At 40.2% G+C, this 25,053-nt stretch overlaps 1 protein-coding gene across 1 annotated transcript; it reads right to left on the bottom strand.

The window, feature by feature from the left end:
* Positions 1-3,579: 3,579 nt before the first annotated feature.
* fgf10a (fibroblast growth factor 10a) lies at positions 3,580-24,640 on the bottom strand. Its single transcript, XM_078271847.1, has 3 exons — positions 23,892-24,640; positions 7,505-7,608; positions 3,580-4,439 (listed from the first exon to the last, which is right to left on the bottom strand). The coding sequence occupies exons 1-3, from the start codon at positions 24,337-24,339 to the stop codon at positions 4,239-4,241; spliced, it is 753 nt and encodes a 250-aa protein (XP_078127973.1). The 5' UTR covers positions 24,340-24,640; the 3' UTR covers positions 3,580-4,238.
* Positions 24,641-25,053: the final 413 nt, after the last annotated feature.

Below are 25,053 nucleotides of genomic sequence, written 5' to 3'. Positions count from 1 at the left end.
AAAGGCTAGCTTTAGCTTGCGCTTGGAGCAGCAAGTTCATCTGCCTGTTTCCCCTCTGTCTGTGTCGTTCTTTCCAACTCTTGTGAGGCTAGTTCTTCGTCTGTAGACCACTGCCGTTTTAGCAGCCAGGGGTGAAGGTGCTATTGACGAGAAAGACAATGACAAATAGTTGAGCTATGAAGGATTAAATGGTGAAAAAAAACGAAATTAAGTAAAAGGAGCTGAACATGTGAGGAGGAGGAGGAGGAGGACTCCTGGTTCACCTCCTGGGTTCCAGGAACTCCCTTGGTCTGCTTCCAATGATTGCCCCCAAGCCCCTTTGGCAACTCCTTTAATCGCCCCCATCACCCCTTCTTCCTCTCAAGCACTCACCCCCTCCTTTCACCCTTTGGCATCCCATCCAAACTGCTGCCCTCTCAGCAAACATCTCCCCTCCTCCCTTTCATTCTCGTGTGCCCCCCCCAACCCCCCACTGCTGTAAATGCCCCCAGGACTGTGGTTCTTTCAGTTACTCACCTCGCCTCCAAACCCACACGTCTTTCTCCAATTTGGAGCTTGCAAACAATATCTCTCTCTCTCTCTCTCTCTCTCTCTCTCTCTCTCTCTCTCTCTCTCTATCCCCTTCTCTGGCTTTCTCTCCCCCTCTCCCCGGGAAGTAAAATATTCACAGCTGCTGCTGCGGTCAGGTCGCACGGCCACAAGACTCTCTGAGCAAACAGAGGAGCTGTGAACGTGTGAAGCCGATGGTGTACGTTTCATTTGAGGTCCGACACAGGTCCGATAGATTCTGATGTAGTCAAAACAGAAACCGCATACTGAGCCTCGCCACATGCCTCAACAAACCAAACACTAACCAAACATACCCAAGCACAACACTAAAAAAATGACATTGGCAAACAGTTTTTAGAAACATGTTAGGCACACTGTAGAAATGGGAGAAATGAAGTGTGGCTTGGTGCCTCTGAACAGACTAACTCAGATGTCATTGGGGTTGATAATCAGTGTGAAACATCTGTCTTGGATAAATGCCCTGCTTTTAAAGTCTGGCCTTGTTATGTATTACGGGTAAAGGCAAGAGCACATTAAGTCATGTTAAAGTTGCAATAAAAATACATCAAGCTATTCCAAGAGGTCTAAACATGATATACATGCATACTTGATTCCAAGTTCAAATGAACAAGTGGACGGATTAGTCTCAAATATCGATATATAATATAATATCCAGAGTCCCATGTTCTAATAGAACTTCAACGGGAAGTTTTACATACACTGAACAAAATTATAAACGCAACACTTTTGTTTTTGCCCCCATTTTTAATGAGCTGAACTCATTACATATCATGTCATGTCATGTACACAAAAGGCTGTGTTAGTGAGCACTTCTCCTTTGCTGAGAAAATCCATCCACCTCACACGTGTGACATATCAAGATGCTGATTAGACAGCATGATTATTGCACAGGTGTGCCTTAGGCTGGCCACAATAAAAGGCCACTCTAAAATCTGCAGTTTTACTGTATGGGGGCGGGGGGGCATCAGCATCTTGATATGTCACACCTGTGAGGTGGATGGATTATCTTGGCAAAAGAGAAGTGCTCACTAACACAGATTTAGACAGATTTGTGAACAATATTTGAGAGAAATAAGCCTTCTGTGTACATAGAAAAAGTCTTAGATCTTTGACTTCAGATCATGAAAAATGGGGGCAAAAATAAAGTGTTGTGTTTATAATTTTGTTCAGTATATGTAGATCTCTGAAGTTGTACCACCAAATAATAAAGACATCTTGGCTTAGGAATGCCAGCCCTTGGACTTTATGAGGGAGGGAGAAGGGGGGATGGAGGAGGGAGATCAGTGTCTTGAACACATTTCAAAGTAATTGTACTTGATATGTCGTTTACAGAACACCCAAGTAATCATATAAACAAAGGACTAGATGCCCTGGGAGGATGAAAGGAAATTTGAATCTCCCTCTGATGCATCATACTTACTCACATTTTGACATGAGTGTTAGGCATCTCCTGAGCACAAAAAGAGGATCTAGGACTTTTTCTGTAATAAACACAGCGGGATGGACCGACTGGTGGATTCCATCATACTCCGAAATTACCTTACACCCACACACATATATACACACACACACACACACACACACACACACACACATATATATATACACACACACACACACACACACACACAAACAGATGGCAGAGAGTTGAAAGTGATGGATGCAATGAACAAATTATAACTGCTGCAGCCCTGGGCAGAGGAAGTGTGTGTGTGTGTGTGTGTGTGTGTGTGTGTGTGTGTGTGTGTGTGTGTGTGTGTGTATTAACCTTGCTCTAGGTCAGATCCTGCTAATTGCTGGAATCTATCTAAACTTTACCAATACATGACAAAAGTTTGAATGCAGAGAGGAATGGCAGGACCCAGACAGCAACCACACTAGAGAGGGAGTTTAAGAAAAAGAGAGGGAACGCAAGAGAAGAATAAAGAAAACATGACATCATAGTTAATTAGAATCAGGTGATAAACAAGGGAGTGATATTTACGTTATACCATATGCCCTGCTCCATGTGTCTCTCTGTCTCTGGGGGGGGGGCACAGCAACAGGTTTCAGACAAGTAAGGTCAAGGAGGAGGCTTTTCCCAGCTGCTGGACCACACTGATGCACACACCTCTTTACCCAGCCGTGTGTGTGTGTGTGTGTGTGTGTGTGTGTGTGTCTGTGTGTGTGTGTGTGTGTGTGTGTGTGTGTGTGTGTGTGTGTGTGTGTGTGTGTGTGTGTGTGTGTGCCATTTCTAAAGCCTGTTTTGTCTTTATCACATAAAAGACAGTGTTTATCCTCCAGGAAGCCATGTGTACTTGTAAGGGGAGAGGTTTTTACAGTGTGAAATGAAAACCCCAGAACTCATCAACCAGGTTTTTGCTGGGCTTCTTTCAAAAGTCTAATCTCTTACAGATTCCTGATTCACATATTGGTTTGAAAAGTACTCCACCGTTTTACTCACAGTTTGTTATAGATTACTTAGAGAAAGACAAGATGATGCTTTTGAGTTGCCAAAATATTTGAATATTTGAGCGCAGTTCTCATTCTTGACTTTTTGAAATAGTAGTTTGACAAAATAATCATGGCCAGCTTACAAGCTGTAAAGCTTTCAACCACACAGTATGCATCTATCAATAGTTTGCTCCATCCAGGCAAACTTAGCAAAAGTCCATCTGCCAGTGAAGACCATGAGGTATGGTTGAAAGCTTCAGAAAAACCTAAGTAGACTTTGAATCAAGATTATTTTGTCAACCTTTTTAACTCATCTCATGGTCTTCATCAGTAGATGGACTTGAAGTATATAATATTCATTGTCACATTATCTTTTATCTTATAATTCCCATCACTTCTCTTGGTAATATAAAAAGAATACAGTGGATCAGTTACCTGGGTCAACTGATTAAAGCATTTCATTGAATGTTTAGTTTATATATGTATTTATTTCTATCTCTTTGCTGTATTTACAATATGAACAACCAATAACTGAACTGTAAAAATATCTAAAAGCATTCAAAGTCAGTCAAACAACTTAAAGACAAATATATTTTTATATTTATTCAGGTTTAAATGATTAGTATTCCAAAAAAAAAGCATAAATGGTAAAAAAGACAAGAATTTGTCCTTTTTTGTGTTTTTTTTTTTTTTTTTGTTAAATATTACACAAAATAAATAAATTTTAAAGAATAAAACATGATCGTGTTAGACTTGCTATTGTGTTGCTGCTTCTTTCTCATCCTTTTCATGTTCTGCTTTTCTTGTCTTTTCTTCTCCTTTTCAATTAGCTTTCTGTCAATACCTCCTCTTCTTGTCTTTGTCTTTTCCTCTTACATATTTTGTCATTTTTATTTCTTCCCAGTCAAGCTCTTCACATGTACACAAATCTAGAAATGTGTTACTAATCACATTTTGGCACAGAAGTAATTTATTTTCATATTTTCTACTGTGCCAATGTACTTGATAACTTAAAACAGAAAATAGTATATACATTGTATAGCAATATATCTTATTTCTTTCTTTAAAAATAGAAATGTCTTTATGCAACAAAATGTCCATAGGTTTCCATTCTGTTCCTCCTCAGTGCATCATTCAGATCTGATTCAGATCTGTCCAATGTAGCCATCGCTATTACTCAGAAAACGTCTGATAGCCTGCAGTGTGCAGAGCTCTCTCTTGGCTGATATGTCCAATCATCGTGGTTGTACCACAATGGGCAGGAAGTGAGTGGCAGTGTTTTTCCTCCTTGTCTTCTTACCCCTCATTGGCTTGCCATTAGCGTTCAGTCCCACAAACATGTGCTTCTTCTTGTTGCGCCACTCTGCTGAAGCGTAGGTGTTGTACTTGTTCTCCTCGATGCGTTCAATCAGACGGCAGTCTGGACCAAAGTCCCTCTGCAGGGGAGAGACAAAGAATGTAAATGTCAGAATTTTAGAGCTGAAACGATTACTTCATTAATACTAATTCCAGTATGGCTGAGCGATTTGAAAAAATATTTAATTGTGATTATTTTGACTGATATTGCAATCGCGATATGATTCACGATATTGCAGGGAATTTTAAATTTTTTCATTTTCATTGAAAAATATATTCAAATAATCTTCGTGTGATATTTTTGGGAGGATCTATACCAAAGAAATGGTTTTTTTTTAACCAAAGTCTGTAGAATATTATTTGTAGCCTGGGACCTCTCTGCAGCACCTACTTAATTCAAAATGGTATTTTGACAGATATCTTGCCTTTAACAAATATTGGGCCTCCTGCGAAGTCCATATATTGTTCAGCCCATTTTCTTATTCATACAATAACAAGAATAAGCAGCAACCAAGAACATACAATTGTAATTATTTGGCGGATTCTGAATACATTATGGCAGCGGTGTCAAACTCAACTTTACTAAGGGCCACACTGGAAAAAGAGAATCACACCAAGGGCCAGACATGTATAGTTTATTGACATACTTTTATTTAAGAGAAAAAGTCAAATATATGTGACTGTATTATTGCATGTCTCATATAGTCTTCTTACTTACAGTTTGGTCCACATAAAGCCCAAAAAAAGTCAGAAAAAAGGTTTCTTAGCCATCATAGAAAAGAATCCCCAAAAAAGATCACAAAAGCAACCAAAACAACGGGGGGGGAAAAGCGCCCCAAAAAAAGTGGCAAAAAGATTGAAAAAAACGTCTGCAAAAGTGACAGAAACATAGGCGGGCCAAAATTTATTGAGAACCTAAATTGATGTGCAGGCCGGATCAAAATCTGCGAGGGGCCCGGTTTGGCCCGCAGGCCTTGAGTTTGACGTGCATTGTGGTGAGGCACCGTAGCAAACATCAAGACTTAGTTAAGAGACCAAAAAGTTGGTTGAACAATCTGATGGCATTACCTTGGGCTTGAGGAAATTGCGATGATCGTTTCTTACTTTGACCTTTTTATAGACAATTAAGTAGTTATAATAATAATTCTAAATAATCGTGCATTGCAGTCAAGCTGTTGAGAGCAGATGTGAAAGTGGTTGAATTTGAGAACTTGGATGATGATGTGTGAGATTTGTGGATTTCTCAGGGTCATATTTAACTTTTCCCCACATCAGAAGGCTCTTATACTGTACAGCTGTGGTTGCTCACTTGCTGTATGCTTTTATTAACCCCACAAATTCAGTGAGCCTAGTCTTCACTTAATCGTAATCTTGTCCTTATCCAGTTTTTATTCTCCTTAGCCACATGATGTACTCAGTTCCTCTTGTTAATCTTTCAGTTTCATTATTAGGTGTTTCATCAAAACTCACTTTAGTTGTTCCTAGAAGTTGTTCTGCGCAACAACATGGCATTTTACTTATTGTGACAACATGGTCAGCCATAGCTTAAGAATCTGTTGCACAATTCCCAGTGTAATCAAGGCCAATCGTAAAAACTGGACCTGAAAGTCGAATTGTTGTAAATGGCGTTTGTGTGTCAGTGGACTGGGGGGGGGGGGGCTATGGGAGGTGTTGTAGGTGACGGGGCAGAGAGGTTAGCATGAGATGCGACGTGTTAAAGGTTCGGGCTCTGTGCCAGGGAAGAGCATTGTGACACTGTGTTTGTGGCTTACGTTACCACAGTGACCACCCACCACCCACAGAAAATGATCTGAGAGAGTAACATTTGTCAGTTTACTGGAAGCTGCCCTTGTGCTTAAGGCTAACGTCGCTTAAACAGCCAGTTAACTGGATGCGGTTATTCACGAGCAAAAATGTACTCGCCATGAACACACACACACACACACACACACACACACACACACACTCACACTCACACTCACTCACTCACTCACTCACACTCTCTCTCTCTCTCTCTCTCTCCCTCTCCACTGTATCTGGCCACAGCTGTTTAAATTGGTTCCAGAAGTAAAACTGAATGTTCTCAAAGCAAAATGAGAATATTTTACTACAACCAAACTGTGTGTGTGCTGACTGCCTTTCAATTAAAATGTTTGGAAAGGCGGATAAAAAATAAAACTAATCATGAGTGACATAAAATTGTGGTAAAAAATAATAATGTCATTACCGTTTTACTAAGTGACTTACTGGCCAGATCTTAAAAAGTCAGTCTCTGTATTTAATAGACAAACAACAGTTAAAAAAAAGATTCATTTTAATGAAGTTATCCATCCTTCATCATTGGTTTGCTTTGATAATTCTACAAATATTGAATTATGGTATAAACCTCAAAGCAATCATAATCCTTTGTGTCCCTTACATGTATTAATCTGGCAATGTAATGAAACAATGATTTCATTTGATTACCACCGGATAAAGAAGTCACTGTGTAAACCCATCAAGTGTAATCGAACGCCAGCCCTTCGCTGCCGCATTACTATGGCTTGTGTTGCACCGAGCAGAAGACGTCATGGGAATTCGGTTTCAGGCCATGCAACAGAATGCCTCTCTGTCTTTTCTACCGTGTGTCATTTCATCTGTGGTGTAGCTCCCAGAGAGACACACTGAAAGTTGGGTCTTTCAAAGTAAGTAAAAGAGAAAAAAGGAAGGAGAGAATGGGATGAAGAAAAGGAGGGAGAGAGAAAAAAACAGATGAAACAAGGGCTGCTCTCCCAGAGGGACTGAAGCAGAATAGAGAAACTGAAGGATTGTGTTCCCTGTTTCATGAATGGAGAGGTAGGTAGCAGAGAGGAGAGCTCACATTGACTGACTTTGGTTCCTATTTCTGGAATAGAGAGTCTTGCAGCCTTGTCCATTGTTTTAAAAAGCATTCAAGAAAAGTCAAAGCTGCAGGGTCAGCACTTTGGGGAGAAAAGTGTCTCTAAGAGTCATTAAGATTGACACAGATTTTACACTGTATCACGAGTAAACTTTAACAGTCATGACACTGCGTAAGTGTTGGACACTCAACACCTTAAAGTAGAGGAGATTCTGGATTAAAAAGTAATTTATATCCTACATTCAAAGAGACAGATCAGCTACTCACCGCTCCATATAGCTCTCCCTTCTTGCTGATTGCCAGGTAGTAGTTACTGCTGAGGCCCCTGATGGCCACGACTCCCACATCCACTGACTTGATCTCCAACATACCTGGTGCAGGCGGGGACAGATAGACAAACATGTCAAAAGGTTGTGCGGCTTGGTTCCTCAGATATTGTTGCGTTCATGTACATTGTGGTTTCCTTTTTGTTCTGCTGATTTTGCTGATACCAGATACATATGGTCCTGAATAGGGCCGCGACTAATGATTATTTCATTATTAATGCAGGTAACATTTTTTTCCAACACCCATGTTTGCATCTTCTAATTGCTTGTTTTGTTTGACCATTAGTACAAAACACAAAGACGAAGTGATATAAACCAGAGGAAAGTAAAAAAATATTTCTGTCCGTCTCCTAATCAATTTATTGGCTAAACCCAACACTTGAATTTAGATTAGAATAGATAGACTTTATTGATAACAAATTGGGAAATGTCAGTGCTACAGCAGCAAAATAATTCAATTATGGCCTTTACTGATTCTTGGAAATGTTAGCATTGTTACAGAGAAAATATGAAATCATTTGAAAGACAATGCGATCTGAATAACCAGATAGAATAGGCATTTCACTATATTAGCATTGGTTTAAAATGTGAAACAGTGCATCATATTCCAAATATGAGGTTTTAGGTCAGCATGCATCACTCTTAATTAGATTCTATAATTTAGCAAAATAGCTTAAAAATACTGTAGTTGAAACCTGAATCTTTTGCACAAGTGAACCCCAGTCTTGTCTCCCCCTTCTCTTTTTTTCTTCACTATGTGACAGTCAGACCTCAGACCGGCCTCTTGCCCCCTGTTCATTTGCTGGTTAGCTTGTGGGCTGCATGCCGTGGGACCGAGGTGTAAGCCAGGAAAAAAACATTTCTCCGTCCTATGTTTGTTTTTCTGACCAGGGGAGCTAGGGCAGGCAGGCAGGCACACGGACAGGATTGAGAGAGGCTTTCTGGCTGCCAGACTGGCAAGAGGTCAAGGCGTCCGTATCAGTTTTCAAGCCTGGACCAATTACTGGTTTAAGCTGTGGTCGCCAGGCCTTTCTTCTCTCATCCTAAAGCCAGTTACACCAAGCCATAAAACTATCAGGGGTTTGAAAGGATTAGCTGAAGGGCCCAGTAGGAAGTGGAGCCTGCTTGCAGGATAGATAAAGTGAGAAACAGGGACAGTCTATCCAGAGTATCTCTAAAGGTCTAGTATTGCTACTCTTGAGATTTTAAAGTGACAGTATTAGACAGCTTCCAGTTTCAGTTATGGGCAACCTTATGCCATGTTGCATTTCCAAAAAAACATTTGAATCTGCCTATTTCTCTTATAAAGAGTGAATTGGCTGGATATACAGTGGTAGTAAGGCTACCATGAAAGACTCAAGATGGACCCATTTCATTTTTTCGTTTTCATTTACTATTTATTTCTAGATTATGCACATATTTTCCCCAACTTAGGCAGGGAGGCAGTAAAAGAAACCCTGGAATAAACAGTGACCAGTAGAAGCAAATGACAATTAATACAGTATGAGATGAAGGGTTAAAGATCCAGCAAATGTCTTTCAAATCTCGTACCTGTCTTCTTACCAGATACCCCTACTCTGCCCTCATTCCCCTTCCTCTTTTTCTCTCACTGCTGTTACATCTGTCGCTACTAAACTGTGTCACTGTTGTCTGTAATTTCTCATGCAACATGGCATCATGACTTCGCGTAAATATACACGCCAACTTTCTTAAGCCAAGTGGCGTGTTATCTGTACACTTTTTGAGCTATCCGCGTGCTGTATAGAGCGGTACACATACACGCCACTTGGTGTGTTATCGCGAGAAGAACGTGTTATCGCGAGTAGAAAGCTACGGTTGGGTTTAGGAAAAGAAGAACAGGGTTTGCTTTAGTAAAAGAAGAAAGCGACTGTTGAGTTTATGAAAAGTAAATATAATGTATTAATAATAAAAATAATGGCATACAAATTGGCGTGTCATACATACGCCTTTTCATGAGATCAGTCTGTCTTATGGCTTGAGACTGTTTGTTTGGTTTTTGGAAATGTATGACAACGGCATCAAAATTAATTTGATGTTTTGCAGTTCCGAACGATCTTCTCTTGTATGTGTGTTGCTGGTTTTTAATAGTTTTTGGCCTTGTTTCTTTTTGCTAAATGTAGTCGTTGGCATTACTCCATCCCCACTGTTCCTTTATTTGGTCAATAAAGGCTTTTTAAAGCCTCTAAACTTGAAGTAGATTTTCAAAGCTCACAGTGCATCATGTTGGCTCATTATGTTAAGTCCGTTACTCACACAGACCTGTACCACAACACTTATCTATCAGGTTCAAAATGTTCCATCTCGCTGCACACACAGCTGACATTTCTAAATCTTATAAATGTTATCTGTCAGAATAAGATCTGTCAGTGCTGTGCTAAAGGCCGCTCCACCTGTTCAAACCCTTTTCCCTCCTCCCGTTTGATGTGGTTTGTCAAAAACCAAAGCACAGGGCTCTTTTATGGCCCCTTTACCAGTTACCAGAAGCAGCCAGTCTGCCTGCGAGTTGAAAGGCCAGGCTGCAACAAAAGGCTTAGATCGCAACAACAGAGTTTATGGCGAGGAGACAGAGAAAAACAGGACCTGAGCTTTTAACATCGACCCATTCATCAGGTTTTTGTTATGAACACACACACACACACACACACACACACACACACACACACACACACACACACACACTCACACACACACGCAAATGGTTTAAACTCTGGTGCTAGACATACCTTGCTCTAAAACTTAAAAAGTGAAATATTAAACGCTTATTAACAATTTGCCTTATTGGTGCCTTGGGTGTGTTACTGTATAGTTCCCTTTTTTTCTGAGAAGGGAAAACTGTTTTTCTCCCTCCTTGTGTCCATTGGATCTCAGCCCATCTTAATTATGAATTTTTGTTTTTAAGTGCAAAAGAAAAACTGTTGTATAACCCAACACTGAACGTGCAAAAAGCACAGGATTTAGTTAATATAAAAGGCATGGACATTTTCCGCTATCACCATAGGGCAAACACTTGTGCGTAACAGGACAACTCTACAACTTTCATAAAAACAAGCCAAAAGGGTCTTTGCCAGTCAAACCCAAAGCGTAACACTAACAGAGCTACAAGTACAAATAAACACAATCTGGCCTTCTAACAGTAAGAAACTGTTCATTAACAACTTCATCAAGACCACTAGGATTTTTTAGCCAAAACTAAACTCCAATGTGACTCTGTCAAATCTCTAAACGTGAATGGAAATTTGCCTTTTAAAATGCAAATCAGACGTACGAAAGCAGACTGCAGATACGCAACAGCAGCTTTAATAGATTTAAGCCTTTTTTTAATCTATTACTTTTATTGGTCATTAAAGGGTTATGACACTGGCAGATCATGACTGCTTGTGTCTTGAGTTTGTGATGTTTATCCACATTTCATGGATGGTTGTTGTTAATTTGTTGTGTGGTTCTCTCAGACTTCCTAACCTTTACCTTCAATGTTCCTTTACTTCTGTCTTCCTCACGTCCTTCTGTCCTCATCATCATTCTCTTTAAATGGCTCCATTTTCTTCTATTCTTTTCCCAGTTAAAACGTCCTCTTTCCCAGTAAACCTGTGTTTGAATCTGACTGAGTAGACATAAGGCAAAAGTAGCTTCCCAACACACACTGGCAATACTGGCTTGCTAGCACAGAATGTCTAGTTTTGAATAAAGTACTGTTTGAGTAGCCTACAGTTACTAGTTTATTGTCCAGTTAAGAGGATATTAACCTTGGTTTGACATGAAAGTCACTTGATGTCTTTGATAGATCTTTATTTCTTTGTTAAAGTGTGGTTTAGGGTATTCATGCCTTTTTAGTAGTAGTAGTCAACAGAAGAGAGATGACTGGAAATGAGGGAAGACAGAGGGGGAATGAGATGCAACAAAGTAGTTCTCAACGCAGGTAACCTAGGTAACTTAATAAATATACGATACTGTAAGACGACCAAAACGTTAAAAATTGTCCCTGATAATTTGACGTGTTTTTGCCCAGATACCATAGAAAATAATGTTGAGGGTAACATTCACTTGCAAGTTAAGATGAATCAAACACTCTTTGTCACTTGAAATGAATTTACTGCTCTGAACAGCATCACAGTGCACATATACATAACATGCTCACAGATCCACACACACGGGAACACACACATACTGCAGACCTCCTGTCGACACCCCACCCCACCAACCCACCCTGGCCCCCTTTAGAAACACGGTCAGGGAGACTCCAGCTGAACCTAAAGGTTATGGGAGGTTATGAAAATCTTTCCACTGTTTATCCGGGGGCTTTTTTGAAGATTATACTGCGGTTGTTCACAATTTGACCTCGACATGGTGACCAGCTGTGAGTGGGTCTACTGCATGCCTGCAGCCCGTAGTGGTCTCACTCTGTATTGTGAAATATTGTCACTTGCAGAATAGTTTGTGTCATGAACTCAGCAAGAAGAATGGAATTGGTTTGGTTCTTTTATTCTGGGTCCAATATTTAGATGTTTGGATGACTTTACTGTGTTTTTCTGCAGCAACTAAATATGTCACGCTTTTTTTTTTTTTATTTTAAATATAAATGTGTCATCCAAGCAACAAAAAATCTTAACGCAAAAGTGGCCCCTATTATTTAATATCTGATTGCATCAGTTGAGGTCTGAACACTAAGCAAACTATGGCAACAGAGTGACTGATGATGTCTCGTATTCATTGTGACAAGAGTTTACATCCATGCAACTGCCAAAAACTCAAAAGAGAGAAAACAAGAAAAGACACAAAAGAAGAATAGAGGAATTCAGAAAAATACCCACCAAATCAGATATGAGTTGAAAATATTAAACTATTCTGCTGTATTTGGCCATATAGATACAAAAAACAAAGAGCAAAAGGCATGCAAACAAGCCTTCTTGGCCACTGCTGCATTTCAGCAAACCCGTGCTTTTAACAGGATTAAACTATTTCCTTTGCATTATTTTTTCTTGATGTTTGGTTGAATATTAATATCTGTCTGTGAAGTCTGAGAGAGAACCAACACTTCTCGGTTACGCAGTTTGCATGGTGAGTGCTGGTGAAGGTATTGGGTTGGACTGGAAACTACTGTATATTATGTGTTTTGAGGAGCGTTGAGGTATTGGTTTAGACTGATGTGGTTGACATCAGTATCATCATGCACTAAGTGGCCACATCACAGCCTGCCTGACCAACGGTTTTGACCGAAGCTGAGAAAGGCCTGTTTCTGATTCATCAGCGTCAATATTTTTTGACAAATAGAATTTTTGTCTAACTGATTTGTTTTCTAAATTTGTTTTGCTGGTATTACATTTCTGGGTTATACATTTGATTAAACACATATTGTGTGCCCTTTTATGTACTACATTGAATGTGTTTCTTCTGAAGTATTTTTTTCATTAGCAGGATTATTCTATTTGACCTGCACTCACTGTGTTATTTAGCGTATTCTTTCCCCCATGATGGTTTTATTTCCTTCCCTGACAGGGACACTCACATCACTGTCTTTTTTTGTTGGACAGAAATAGCCGAAACTACACACTGTTCTTCAAGCTGTATGTGATTTCAAAACTGGCCGGGATATGAAAAGAAAAACAAACCCAGATTATTCCAAAATCATACAAAAGGGATCACCTGAGTGAAAACCCTCATTTTAAAATACCAGAAGTCTAGCCAACAGATAGCGTTAACTTTCTCGTCTGCGCTGCTCATCATTCCAGCACCGCATAATTTGAGATCACTTTACCGGGCTCAGCAAGACCGCAGCAAGTTATGTCACACACATTTAAGAGCTGCTAGGAGGAAACCAAAAGAAATTCACAGTGATGTTAATGGTGATTTGATGGAGAGGAAAAAGAAAAAACATAACCACCTGAGATATTGTGATTCCTTTAACACAGTTGACTTTGTAACATGATAAAGTGCCAAAGCTGCCAGCTTCTGTCAAAACATTTCACTAGCCTGACACGGCAGGAGCTATGTTTTCAGGCAAAGTGCTGTGACCGTCGTCTGCATTTCACACATTTTTTATTTACAGTTGAGCTGCCAGTGAGATGTTGCCCAACTGTTGTGGTTGGATTTTTTGGCGTTGGACTTTCAGCTTTAGAAATCTTGTTATATTACACCGCAGATATAATGCACCGACATGCTTAAATATTATTCAGTTTGCCACAAGTCTTTCTGTATCGTTCTAAGTTTCTGTCTCACACTTGCGTTGATGTTCACATACACACACACACACACGCACACACACGCACACACACACACACACACACACACACACACACACACACACACACACACACACACAGAGGGTAATTAGCTGGCATTCCTGGCTGCTCTTTTCAGCCAGGCTGTCCAGATGCCTCTCTGGACTCAACTATAAGCTTTCAGCTCTACCTTTGATGACTCCATTAAGAGCTTCACTTTCATGCTGTGTGTGTGTGTGTGTGTGTGTGTGTGTGTGTGTGTGTGTGTGTGTGTGTGGCAGGGTTAGGGTTGAGTGAGAGAGTATGGGGGAGCAGGAACGTGTGTGTGTGTGTGTGGTGGGGGGCTTGTCCTGAAGCACGGCATGTCTATATGGCAGCAGCCCTGGATGTTATCTGTTAAAGGTGTTTTTTCTTCACCTCCCGCTCAGGGGCGTAGCCCAAAATTCTGCGCCCTGTAGAAAGGCATTTTCTACGGGCCCCTCCCCGCATCCACAACTATTCATTCTAGCATCTTTTTGGGCCCTTCTCACATGAGGGCCCTAGGTACTCAGTCCCCTTTCCCCCCCCAGCCCTCCCGCTGCTTTACTGGCCATGAATTCTGCCTGTTCACATGCACCAGGCGAACACCAAAGTGACACTTTTAATTAGGGCTGCAACAACGAATCGATAAAATCGATAAAATTTGATTATTAAAAAAGTTGGCAACAAATTTCATTGTCGATTCGTTGTATCAATATGCCTCTCAGTCGCGGAGATAAATAAAATAAATTGAGTTGAGCGGAGCAGCGCAGAGCGGAGCAGCGCAGAGCGGAGCAGCGCAGAGCGAAAGAAAAGAAAAAAGAGCAGAGCGGGGGTAGCGGAAATACAGAGAGAGACCGGAGAGACCCGTAACGTTAATCCGTAACACACGGCGGAGGCAGAGAAATCAGTGCGACCTAAGTCATCCAAGGTGTGGGAGCATTTCACACTAAATAAATCGAAAACGTGTTAATTGCAAGATATGCAAAAGCGACATGGCATGGCACGGGCGCACCACGGTGATGATTCAGCACCTAAAACCTAAACATGTTGGAGTCCTTGATGAGGAGGAAGGGAGTTCAACAGCAGGGTAAAGTCACTACAGAATCCTACTTTTGTTCCGTTTTGAAGTGAGGAACGTAACGTCCCTCCAGTAGCTCTTCTGGTCCTGGTGTGGTATTTACTTGTTATCTAGCTTGACAAGCATGACAAGCTAGCGTTAGCTTGTTAATAACAGTAGTAAAGCAGGCAAGACTAAAGACACGTTTTTATTCACTGGCCTTTTTTTTGGCCCATTAATTTTTCAATCTATTGTGTGTGTGTGTGTGTATATATATATATATATATATATATATATATATATATATATATATATATATATATATATAAAATATGTATATATTCTGTGCTTTGTCCCATATCAGTTATTGTTGACAAATATATGTGTGTGTGTGTGTTGTACTTTTTAATTTCATTTTAAAGTTCTTTTATAGCACTTGGTCATCTTAAGCTGTGTTTAAATGTGGTGTATAAATGAACTTAACTGCACTGACTACAATGATGGTAATAATTTAATGAATAAGCTTCAAGTGAACGTGTGTGTGTGTGTGTGTTGTCTGTATCTGCTCTTTGGGTTACTTAAACTATTAACTAAAACAACAAGTATGTATGTAAGTATGTATTGAGTTGAGTCCGATTTATCGATTAATCGAAAAAATAATCAACTGATTAATCGATTATTAAAATAATCGTTAGTTGCAGCCCTACTTTTAATATTAGGCTTCCAGTGCATTTTTCAGCATAGTTACTAGTAGAGAATGTCTGATGAAAATATGCTATAATGCAATTCAGGCTCTTTGCTTTTTGGTTTTCTAAAAGAAGTTCGAAAAGGACTTGGGCTGCAACTAACGATTATTTTCATTAGAGCTGCAAAGATTAACCGATTATTTGTCAACTATTTTATTAATCGCCAACTATTTTGATTCCAGCTTCTTAAATATGTATAGTCTCTAGTTTCTTCACTCCTCTTTGACAGTAAACATTTTTCACCATTTTCTGACATTTCAGAGACCAAATTACTAATTGATTAATTGAGGAAATAACAGATTAATTGACAATGAAAATAATCGTTAGTTGCTGCCCTAATTTTATTGTCAATTAATCTAATGATTATTCTCTTGATTATTTGGTCGGTCCATAAAATGCCCATCACAATTACCTAGAGCTCAATGTGATATCTTTAAATAATTTTTTCTCTCACTGACCGTTCGAAACCCAAATATATTCAATATACAGTTATATAAAACAGATAGAAACAGTAAATCTGCACATTGTAGAAGCTGGACCCAAAGCAAACTTGATACTCAAGCTTGAATGTCTTAAAAGCTTATCAAAATAGTTTCTGGTTCATTTCTGTGGATCGCCCTATAGATTTATCTGCTAATGGTTTCAGATCTAAAAAGGACTAGATTACGGAGTCAGAGGTCACGTTTCAGCCCAGTTTACAGTATAAAGGGTCTTTTTATGGGATTATGCTGTGGTTGAAGCAATTAAACTGCACTACACACTGTATTTTTATAATCTGAGTTTCACATTGGTGTTTGCATTTTTCCTCCTTTCTTTTTCTTCACAATGAAATTCTAAAACAAAGTAGTACTGGCTCCAACTTTGCTAAGATTACACAACGTTACAACATTAAGGCGTGGAGAAAAGTGTCATGCTGACATGGCAAATACTGCAATTTCCGGCTCTTAACAGTAAATGATGCTACAAACGTTCCCATCATTGTTTACTCGAAAGTGAATATTGCTGGGATTCTGCTTTGCAGTTTGTTGCCAAATGTAATGATTTGTTATTTAGACAACAACAAACTGTTGGATTGATGTTAGGACAGCACTGAGATGAGCCAGAAACTGAGTTGAATGGGCAACATGTTTGCAAGTTTTCAAGGATAGGACTCCGTACTCTCAGATGTATCCAAAACGTCCACACAACTTAAGTACATTTGTAAAGTACACACTTGCTCATTTAGCAGATTTGTATACCAGTCGCATGGAAATGATGATTCACACTAAATCTTGATAGTTGTTTAGAAATCTGGTTGATTACTGAGAACTAGTTGTACGTCAGAGTATCTCTCTTCCTCTCTCAAGAATATGTATAAGTGTACTTGGCAAGAATCCTCCACATAACATAAACGATGAAAAAGGCTGTCTATCAAAACCAAGATGTCCAACTTAAGATTCTTTGCGGACAGTAATCGACTCTTGGTGTTTGGAGCCATTTTCTCCTCAGGGAGCCGAAGCGCTCCAAAGCAGCTGAAGTTCTTACAGAAACATAATTTGCTGCTAAAAGACTTTTGTTTAAGGTTGTGCCTAACTGGTGGAGTTTGTGGCAGGGCCGCCTCAGTCTGCCTACAGAAATCTGGCTCTTATTTCAGTCTTGATTTAGCTGACACATTAATGGACGGGAGTGAATTAATGGGAAATATCAAGCAGCAATGATAGGAAATATGTAAACTGAGATGAAAAATCCACAAAACACTGAGCTTTCAAAAGTATAACAACTGCACTTTAACAATGTAGAACTATCTTAACTAGAAATATCTTAACCAAACGTATTAACTGTGAAGAGTTGTTCTGATTATTTTCAGCTCTGCATGTTTTTCCAGACCCATCCAAAGCATTAACACACACATGCCCCATAAATTACCCTGTTTGGGTGCTTGTGGGGTCAAAGCGCGCTCATACATCTGGACCTTTACATTCACCCCTATGTTGGAGATAAAAAATAGTGCTGACGAAGGTGGGGAGAGAGAGGGGAGGAGTTGCGTAAATAGTAGTTGTAAGTTGTACTTATCTTGACTTAAACAACATTTTTAATATTCATTGTAGATTCACAAAACTATTGAGATGAAAATATTGCATTTGACTGAAACATTACATTTTAGTCTTTCAAGTTTAATCAAATATGCAAGTCAAAAATGGGCAGTGTTTTTACAAATGAATGCCGTATCTGACAACTGTCTTTTTATTACTACACGACACGTAGACCATCAATGAACTGTACTGTTGCAGTCATGAGGAGATGAGAATGCCAAACACCAATGAGTGCTGCACATCTTGCCATGGTACGGGCCAGATCATTTCTTGCGTAACAACTAGTGCTGTCAGTTAAATGCGTTATTAACGGCGTTAACGCAAACCCATTTTAACGGCGTTCATTTTTTTTATCGCGAGATTAACGTTGTTTTTGGCCTAGCAAACTTTGTAGTTTTTTTCACATGCTGTTGCAACAACTAGTAACGTTAGAAAAACTACAACACCACACAGGATCTAGCTAGACTGGAAACAAAACAACAGGCACGCCGCACACACTTGTTTGGGCTTGCGAGCCGGCCAAAGAGTAGTAGGCTAACGTTACGTTTTGAGTGGATGGTGAGCGCAAGACGCCAAAATGGATGCCAGTAAGATTCTGAATGGAAAGTTTACTTTAAAAAAGTTGCCAAATGGTTCCATTGACAAGACCAAAGTGATCTGTGTGTTTTGTCGTTGTGAACTGAGCTATCATCGCAGCACGTCCAGTCTGAAATACCACTTTATGGCCAAGCACACAGCTGATGTGAATTCTCCACCCCCTCGTCAAAGCTGTTACATTGTGTGAGAGATGATTTGCTCCAAGTGAGAATGTTAGTGTGAAATTGAACACTACAGTATGCCAATGTTGTTTTTAATAAAAAACATTTGCACAAAGCAAGCCGATCCACTTTTCCATGTTGATAAGAGCATTAAAATGAGAAAAAATAATGGGACAAAAAGAAATCTAGGGACATTTAGAATAGATAGATGTGCAATTAATTGCGAGTTAACTATGACATTAATGCGATTAATCGCGATTAAATATTTTAATCGTTTGACAGCACTAGTAACAACTCATATTGGACCTTTGAAAGTTTCCAAAGTCTCAGACGGTCTAATATTTAGTTAAAAACAGAAAGTTGTAAAACGTCTACAGCAGGTAAATTCAGCAACGCTTACTCCCTCACAGCCTCAGGTTCACAGTGTAAGCTGCACATCAGTACATGCAGGTTTTCTCGGTGCAGAGTCTCTGCTTTTTAGATATTGACGGCCTGATTTGTAGGACTCTGAATAACTCTTGTCCCAAACAAAGATTATGTAATAACTTTTGTGAAGTACCATTGAACTTCCAGTTAATACCAGTAAATGGCCCGTTAATCCGTCTTTCTAAACAGTCTACAACGATGTTATCGATGCTTTGGCTTGGTTTTATTATAGTAAAATAACATTGCTCTTATGTAAGATATACTTAATGTTACGTAATATTTCTGCAGGACATTGACCGTGTTTGCTCCGTAGATTCCATTAAAAGGAATCATGAATCAGAACTGACATGATTTGATCCAGACTCTCGATGCATTTCAGATATTACCAAAACATCATGAAGAGTGGCATGTGAAAATGTTGTACTGCTGACTTTAGGATTTGTTCGTCCATACAAGCAGATTGTAGCTTCTAGGATGTTGTATGGTGATGAAGTAAAAGAGCCTGACTAATTTCACTCGTTACCTTGAATTGTTTTCCATGATTTTTGTTTAGAACCCATCGGGTTGTTTCAGCCATAAGCAAAAATGAATGTCAGTGCAGTTGGAAGGAGGGTCAGAGGCAGTATATGTTTATTGTATGTTTTCACAGGACAGCTGAATCTAATTGTTGATGTTAAGTTACGAGTACTCAATGATAGGTTCAGTATTTCCTGAACAAGCTTGTGCGGAGATGTTTGCACCCCACTTTTATTTACGGCTGTTGGACAGAAGAGTCCATGAAGATGTCAAAGTTACTTTGAATGAAAAGCAACGCTGACACTAACCTCTGGTACATCCAGTACCTCCTCATAACTCTCTTTTATAGGCCACACTGTTACCTTTTCCCACGAGAACCCTAAACTCATCACACAGAATGCAGGGAGAAACAGTCAGAGTAAGGCAGCAAAAATGAAGACATACAGAAACTGAAAAAGGGGAAAAAAGCTGGGACTAATTTCAAGATGTTCAGGAAGGGCAGGCACTTGTTACATGTTTTTTTGTGTGTTAATTTGGCTGAGTCATTTGAGGTTTATGGATGCAGAGGAGAAAGATAAATAAGTGCTTGTGGTTTTTTGTACGATGTGGAATATGCACTTTAGGAGAATAGTTTCCTCCAGAAGAATTAAAATGTATCACAGTCTTGCACACAGAATGTGAAATTTGCATCCCCCAGCTACGGCACATAACTAACTGTGGCGGAGTAAAACAACAGCCAAAAGTGATGTGTGTAGTGTTAACCTTTGCATTAACAAAGCTTCCTGACTCGGGTCAAACCAGAGGGGCTGGACCTGTGTAATTAGCCTGGACATGGAAAACCTGCACTAAATCAGAATAATGTCCAGTGTATTAGACTCTCCATAAATCGTGGTGCGTTCAATTCATTCATGTCAGTGTGTACTGTGTCTACTGTGATTAATGTTAACAATAAGTATGTGTGGCAGTTTTTACAATCCGGGTGGCAACAGTTAGAATCAAAGCTCCAACTGTGGTCAAGTTGGCACCATTCATTACTAATTGAGCTACGCAGGACCACAAGTCTGTGGTCCAACTGCAAACACATGTCCATTTGTTTCATTGCTTCATTTGTTTGTTTGTAAACAAGATGTGACAGTCCGTGGAGGACATTGAGGGAAGAAAACAAGGACCGTTTTGTTGCTTATGGGCAGTGAAAGGATCAATGCTAATCACACGACGGCCTGACAGGATTTCCATATTCAGACTAGGAGTGCCTTATTTTGAAGGTATTTATACCATATTTATGAGGTGAGATGGATAGAAGGACATTGATCACATGAGCACAACTAGACAAACACTGACATGCACCAGTGAGCACACATTCACAATCCAGGCCCAAAACCATAAATGATGTACTCCCTTCAGCTTTGACAAGATGATTAGAAAGGCTCGGCTGTGGAGGAGAGCCTCGACCCCAGAGCTGGAGCTGCAACTTCTTCATAACCTCTGACACCATCTAATGACACTCATTTGCAATCTGACCTCCTGAACATTACCAGACTACTAGACCATGATAACAACACTAACAACTGCCCCCTCACTAGCTGTTAATTTGATGCTTTTCTAAGGATACAAATAAGATCTTGGGTAAACGTATAGATGTGCAACACTCTGATTGCTCTGACACATTGGATGCATTTGTGTGCACTGTGTTATCCAGGTGTAATTATATGATATAATATGTTATATGTAGAGGATTCTCTCAAAAGAGTCATTTGTGTTTAATGAGCACATAAAGACCAGAAATCGGCATCAAAGATCTAATTTGTCCAAACGTCTGTGTGCAGCTCTGAAGCAGTTGTTTTGGTTCTATCAGCTCTAAAACTGTACAGTATAAATAAACAATGTTATAATGTGTAAATGCATATAAAAACAACTTCTGAGCAGGAATGGTCCTGCAAAAAGCATGTCTAGTATGTCAAGTACCACATCCATGTTCTCAGTTAAGGGAGGAGAATTTAATTATGTTCTGTTTGGTTTAGTTTGAAGGGTACAATTTGTTCTCCTGATTTTAGAGCACATGCAAAATAGCAGGAGGTGGCGCATAAGCACACAAACTGCTGTACATGCAAGCTTGTGCCCAGATGCAAATACTGTCAATGCACAAGCACTGACACATATTAAATGATGTGCTGACACACACATTATTTAATCTTTATTTCATTACAGCCGAATCTCTCCAGTTTACCACCAGATTTCCACCCATCTTCTTTCAGTCTGAAACATGTTAAACATCTGCGCTTACTATCAGGTAGATACAACTTGATGAAATGCCTTCTACCAAGACAACATATGCCCTGAAAGGTTTGGCCAAGTCCTCATATTTAGGATTTTTTCTTGTGCTCTAGAAAGTTCTTACCTACTTCCCACCACAATCAAGTGGCAAGAGCTGTTGAAATTGATGGATTGCGCTTCTAATGGCATGACCTGATGTCATTATAGTAAGTGACACGTTGCACCCTAATGGTTGAGCTCTTTATGTGCATGTGTGTAAAAGTGTATGTGTGTGTTTGCACATGTGCATGTGTGTGTGTCAGAGGACTGCAGGCAAGGGGAGGGAGGAAGGGACGCTAATTGAAATTCCTTCAGCCATGTCTGGCAGAGCCTTGGTGTCTGAGTGACACACACACACTCACAAACACACACACGCACACACATATTCACACTGGCCCTGGCCCTAATAAAAGTGGGCTTTGCCATATGGAGGCCATGTGCAAGGCTGGCCTCTCTCTCTCTCTCTGTGTGTGTGTGTGTGTGTGTGTGTGTGTGTGTGTGTGTGTGTGTGTGTGTGTGTGTGCGCCACAGAGCCACAGACAGATGTATACAAACCTATGTGTTCAGTATAAAGTTGTGCAAATGATAAAGATCTATTTTTGAAGATTACATTCCCAAGACACACACACTTTACATGCTGTGACAGAATGGAACACAAACAGTAGAAGTAATGCAGCAAGAGCCTCTTGTATTATCTTAAAGAAATTAGCTTGTGTTTTAGACGTCACCCATCTAATTCAGTGAGCTGGCAGGGAAACTTTAGGCAGGTAAATGTGGGAGTAATGTTCTGTTCTCCCTCAACAACTACTGTCAATGTGCCCTGAGGCGATGCGGCTATTCTGAGCTGCGCAGAGACCAGAACACTGTGGCAGTCGTGGAGAACTTCCAGATGTGTTTAACTAGAAGATAAAGTTGTGAACAGAAGAATGATAACAGCTGATTTCCTATTCTGGATCAGTCATTAATGATTATGATGACCCTTACAAGGCATTAACAGTATTTATAATTTTACAGATGAGATGCTTTGTTGCTGCCATAGCTATTGTGGTACAGTCTGGTTTTTAATTAACTGAAAACAAAGCCATAATTGTATGTTAATGCACATTCTTAACATGGATATTAAGTTCTATTATCTTACAACAGATTCCACAAAATGTGTGCATTTTGCATTCATCATGCAATCATACTTTTTCCTCCATCAAATCCTAAAGTTAAGTTATCTCAAAGTGCTTTAAAGGTACCAGTGGGGTTTCTCAGTGCCCAACAGTGGAGGATTAAGAGCTGGGAGTCTACCCAGTGTGAAAGAGTGTAACTGTGAATATGAGTGGTGCTGACAAAAGAGCATGTGTGCTCAGTGATCCTTCTTAGGGTAAATAAAGGTTAAACTCATATTTCACAGCCCTCAAAATGCACAACCAGAAAAAGGAGCAAGAATCGCATGTTTATTACTTTACATCTGAGTCTGTATAACCTCATACTTAGCATGTGCCCACCACTATTATAGCTGCAGTACAATAGCAGCAAGGAGTAAATGGACTTGTCATTCTCCCCAGGGGTTTGGTAATAGCTGTGTTTTAGATATTTACTCGAAGAAGAAGAACTTTCTCTGGGCAATTTCTAATTGGTTCCAGTAGATCATCTCTCTTTTTTATCTTCTTGGCATACACATTTTGTTTTTTCCTCTCCCTTTCCCACTGTCATGCTCCCCCCTTCACTAACTTTCTGTAGTCTGGCCTGCCTCTACACATGGTGAAACGGCTGAAAAGCATGCGGCACTGTTATTTTTTTTTTTTCCCCAGTCACCTGTTTTGATGTGCACGTTTGCCAGGGGTGGAAACCAGAAACATCTCTCTTCACAGATAAATGCAATGTGAAAAAAACCAGTCCCATCATTTGCTATAGTGTTTTCTCTGACAAATATGGACATTAAAATGTTGCTATTAAACATTTTAATGTTTAATGTTTTTAATTTTAATAGCAAACTTCATAACATGGACCTCCCTTCTATCAATTTTTAGTGCAACTAAAAAAAGTAGGAAACTAAATGGCTCAATATCCAATAAAAGCTTAAGAAATTCCCAGATGGCCTTCTAATTCTCACAAGCTAATATCTCCATTCTTAAATACAGCTCAAAATATAAACAGCCAATGAAACATAGAACAATGTAACAAAGTCAACTTACTGTATGGATCATCCTCACTTTTGGTGCCATTAACTTTTCCTTTCTTGTCAATGCGAAGGAAGAATTTCTGGTAGGAGAACAGTTTCCTTCTGCGCACATCTCCTTGTAGATGGTTGTAGCTGCTCCGCACGTGGCGCCCGACGACTGTCGCTGAGGACGATGACACATTGGTCGCCCATGGCAACCTAGCAGAGGATGCGTGCAGTGGGGCCGGTGATGAGGAAGGTGGCGGGTGTGAGATGAAGATGTGAGGAGAAGTCCCTCGCGGTGCATTGTGGTGCTTTTCAGAGTCGGGTGATAAAGCGGACAGGGGCGATGATGAGGAGGGTCCGAGCAGGAGAAGCAGGAGAAGGAAAGTGACAGAGAGGATGAGTGAAGGAGGTCTGTAGCAGGGGCAGGTGGAGAACCAGGCGACCGGTGCACCTTGTGTCACTGTCCATCTACACATGGTAGTGGAGCTGAGAGAGCTGTGGAGGAGCTCAGGGGCTGGGGCATGCTGAGCTGGGTGCAGGGAGAGGGAGCGAGAGTGGGAGAAACTCCCCCTGACTGACAACCTCCTCTGTCTGGGGACCCCCAACCTCACTGGGACTGTAGGTGTTATAACCTGAATGGCTGACGGTTGGTGTGATGTAGCGTTATCGGTAAAAGTGATGGCGATGCAGCTGCTGGTGGGGGTGAAGCCTACAGTGTTGTGGCTGGCTCTGCTGTAGTCCCGGTGCTGTTTATTCCTCAGCAGCGCCGCAGGAATGCGTCAACATCAATAACTCAGATCACCTCTTAACGGGAACAACTGGGGGTTCGCCTCAAAGACCTCTCACCACCTCCTCCCTCTCCTCCCAACACTGCTGCTCTTTGCTCCCGGTTTCACACACACACACACACACACACACACACACACACACGCACTTACTCAAAATCCCTTTTTAAAGTTTAAATGTACACCTACACTTTCACATCCAAAGACAAAAACACACAGTTCATTCATATACACTGCTAAAATCTACTCCACCGCACTTCAACAGTCCAGGGAGGTGGATAACGGGAAGGCGGAGGAGGTCTGGATAAAAGATGCCAAACTGCTCAGTACTAAATGAATAAATAAAAACGGGGAGTAAAAAAAAAATCTCCCGAGAAATCCACGCAACGCAGGCAAAAATTCACA

This window comes from Sander vitreus, chromosome 16, assembly GCF_031162955.1.
Source record: "Sander vitreus isolate 19-12246 chromosome 16, sanVit1, whole genome shotgun sequence".
NCBI classification, from domain to species: Eukaryota; Metazoa; Chordata; class Actinopteri; order Perciformes; family Percidae; genus Sander; species Sander vitreus.
Note: the sequence above shows the minus strand (reverse complement) of the source record. Positions and strands in the feature narration are given on the sequence as shown.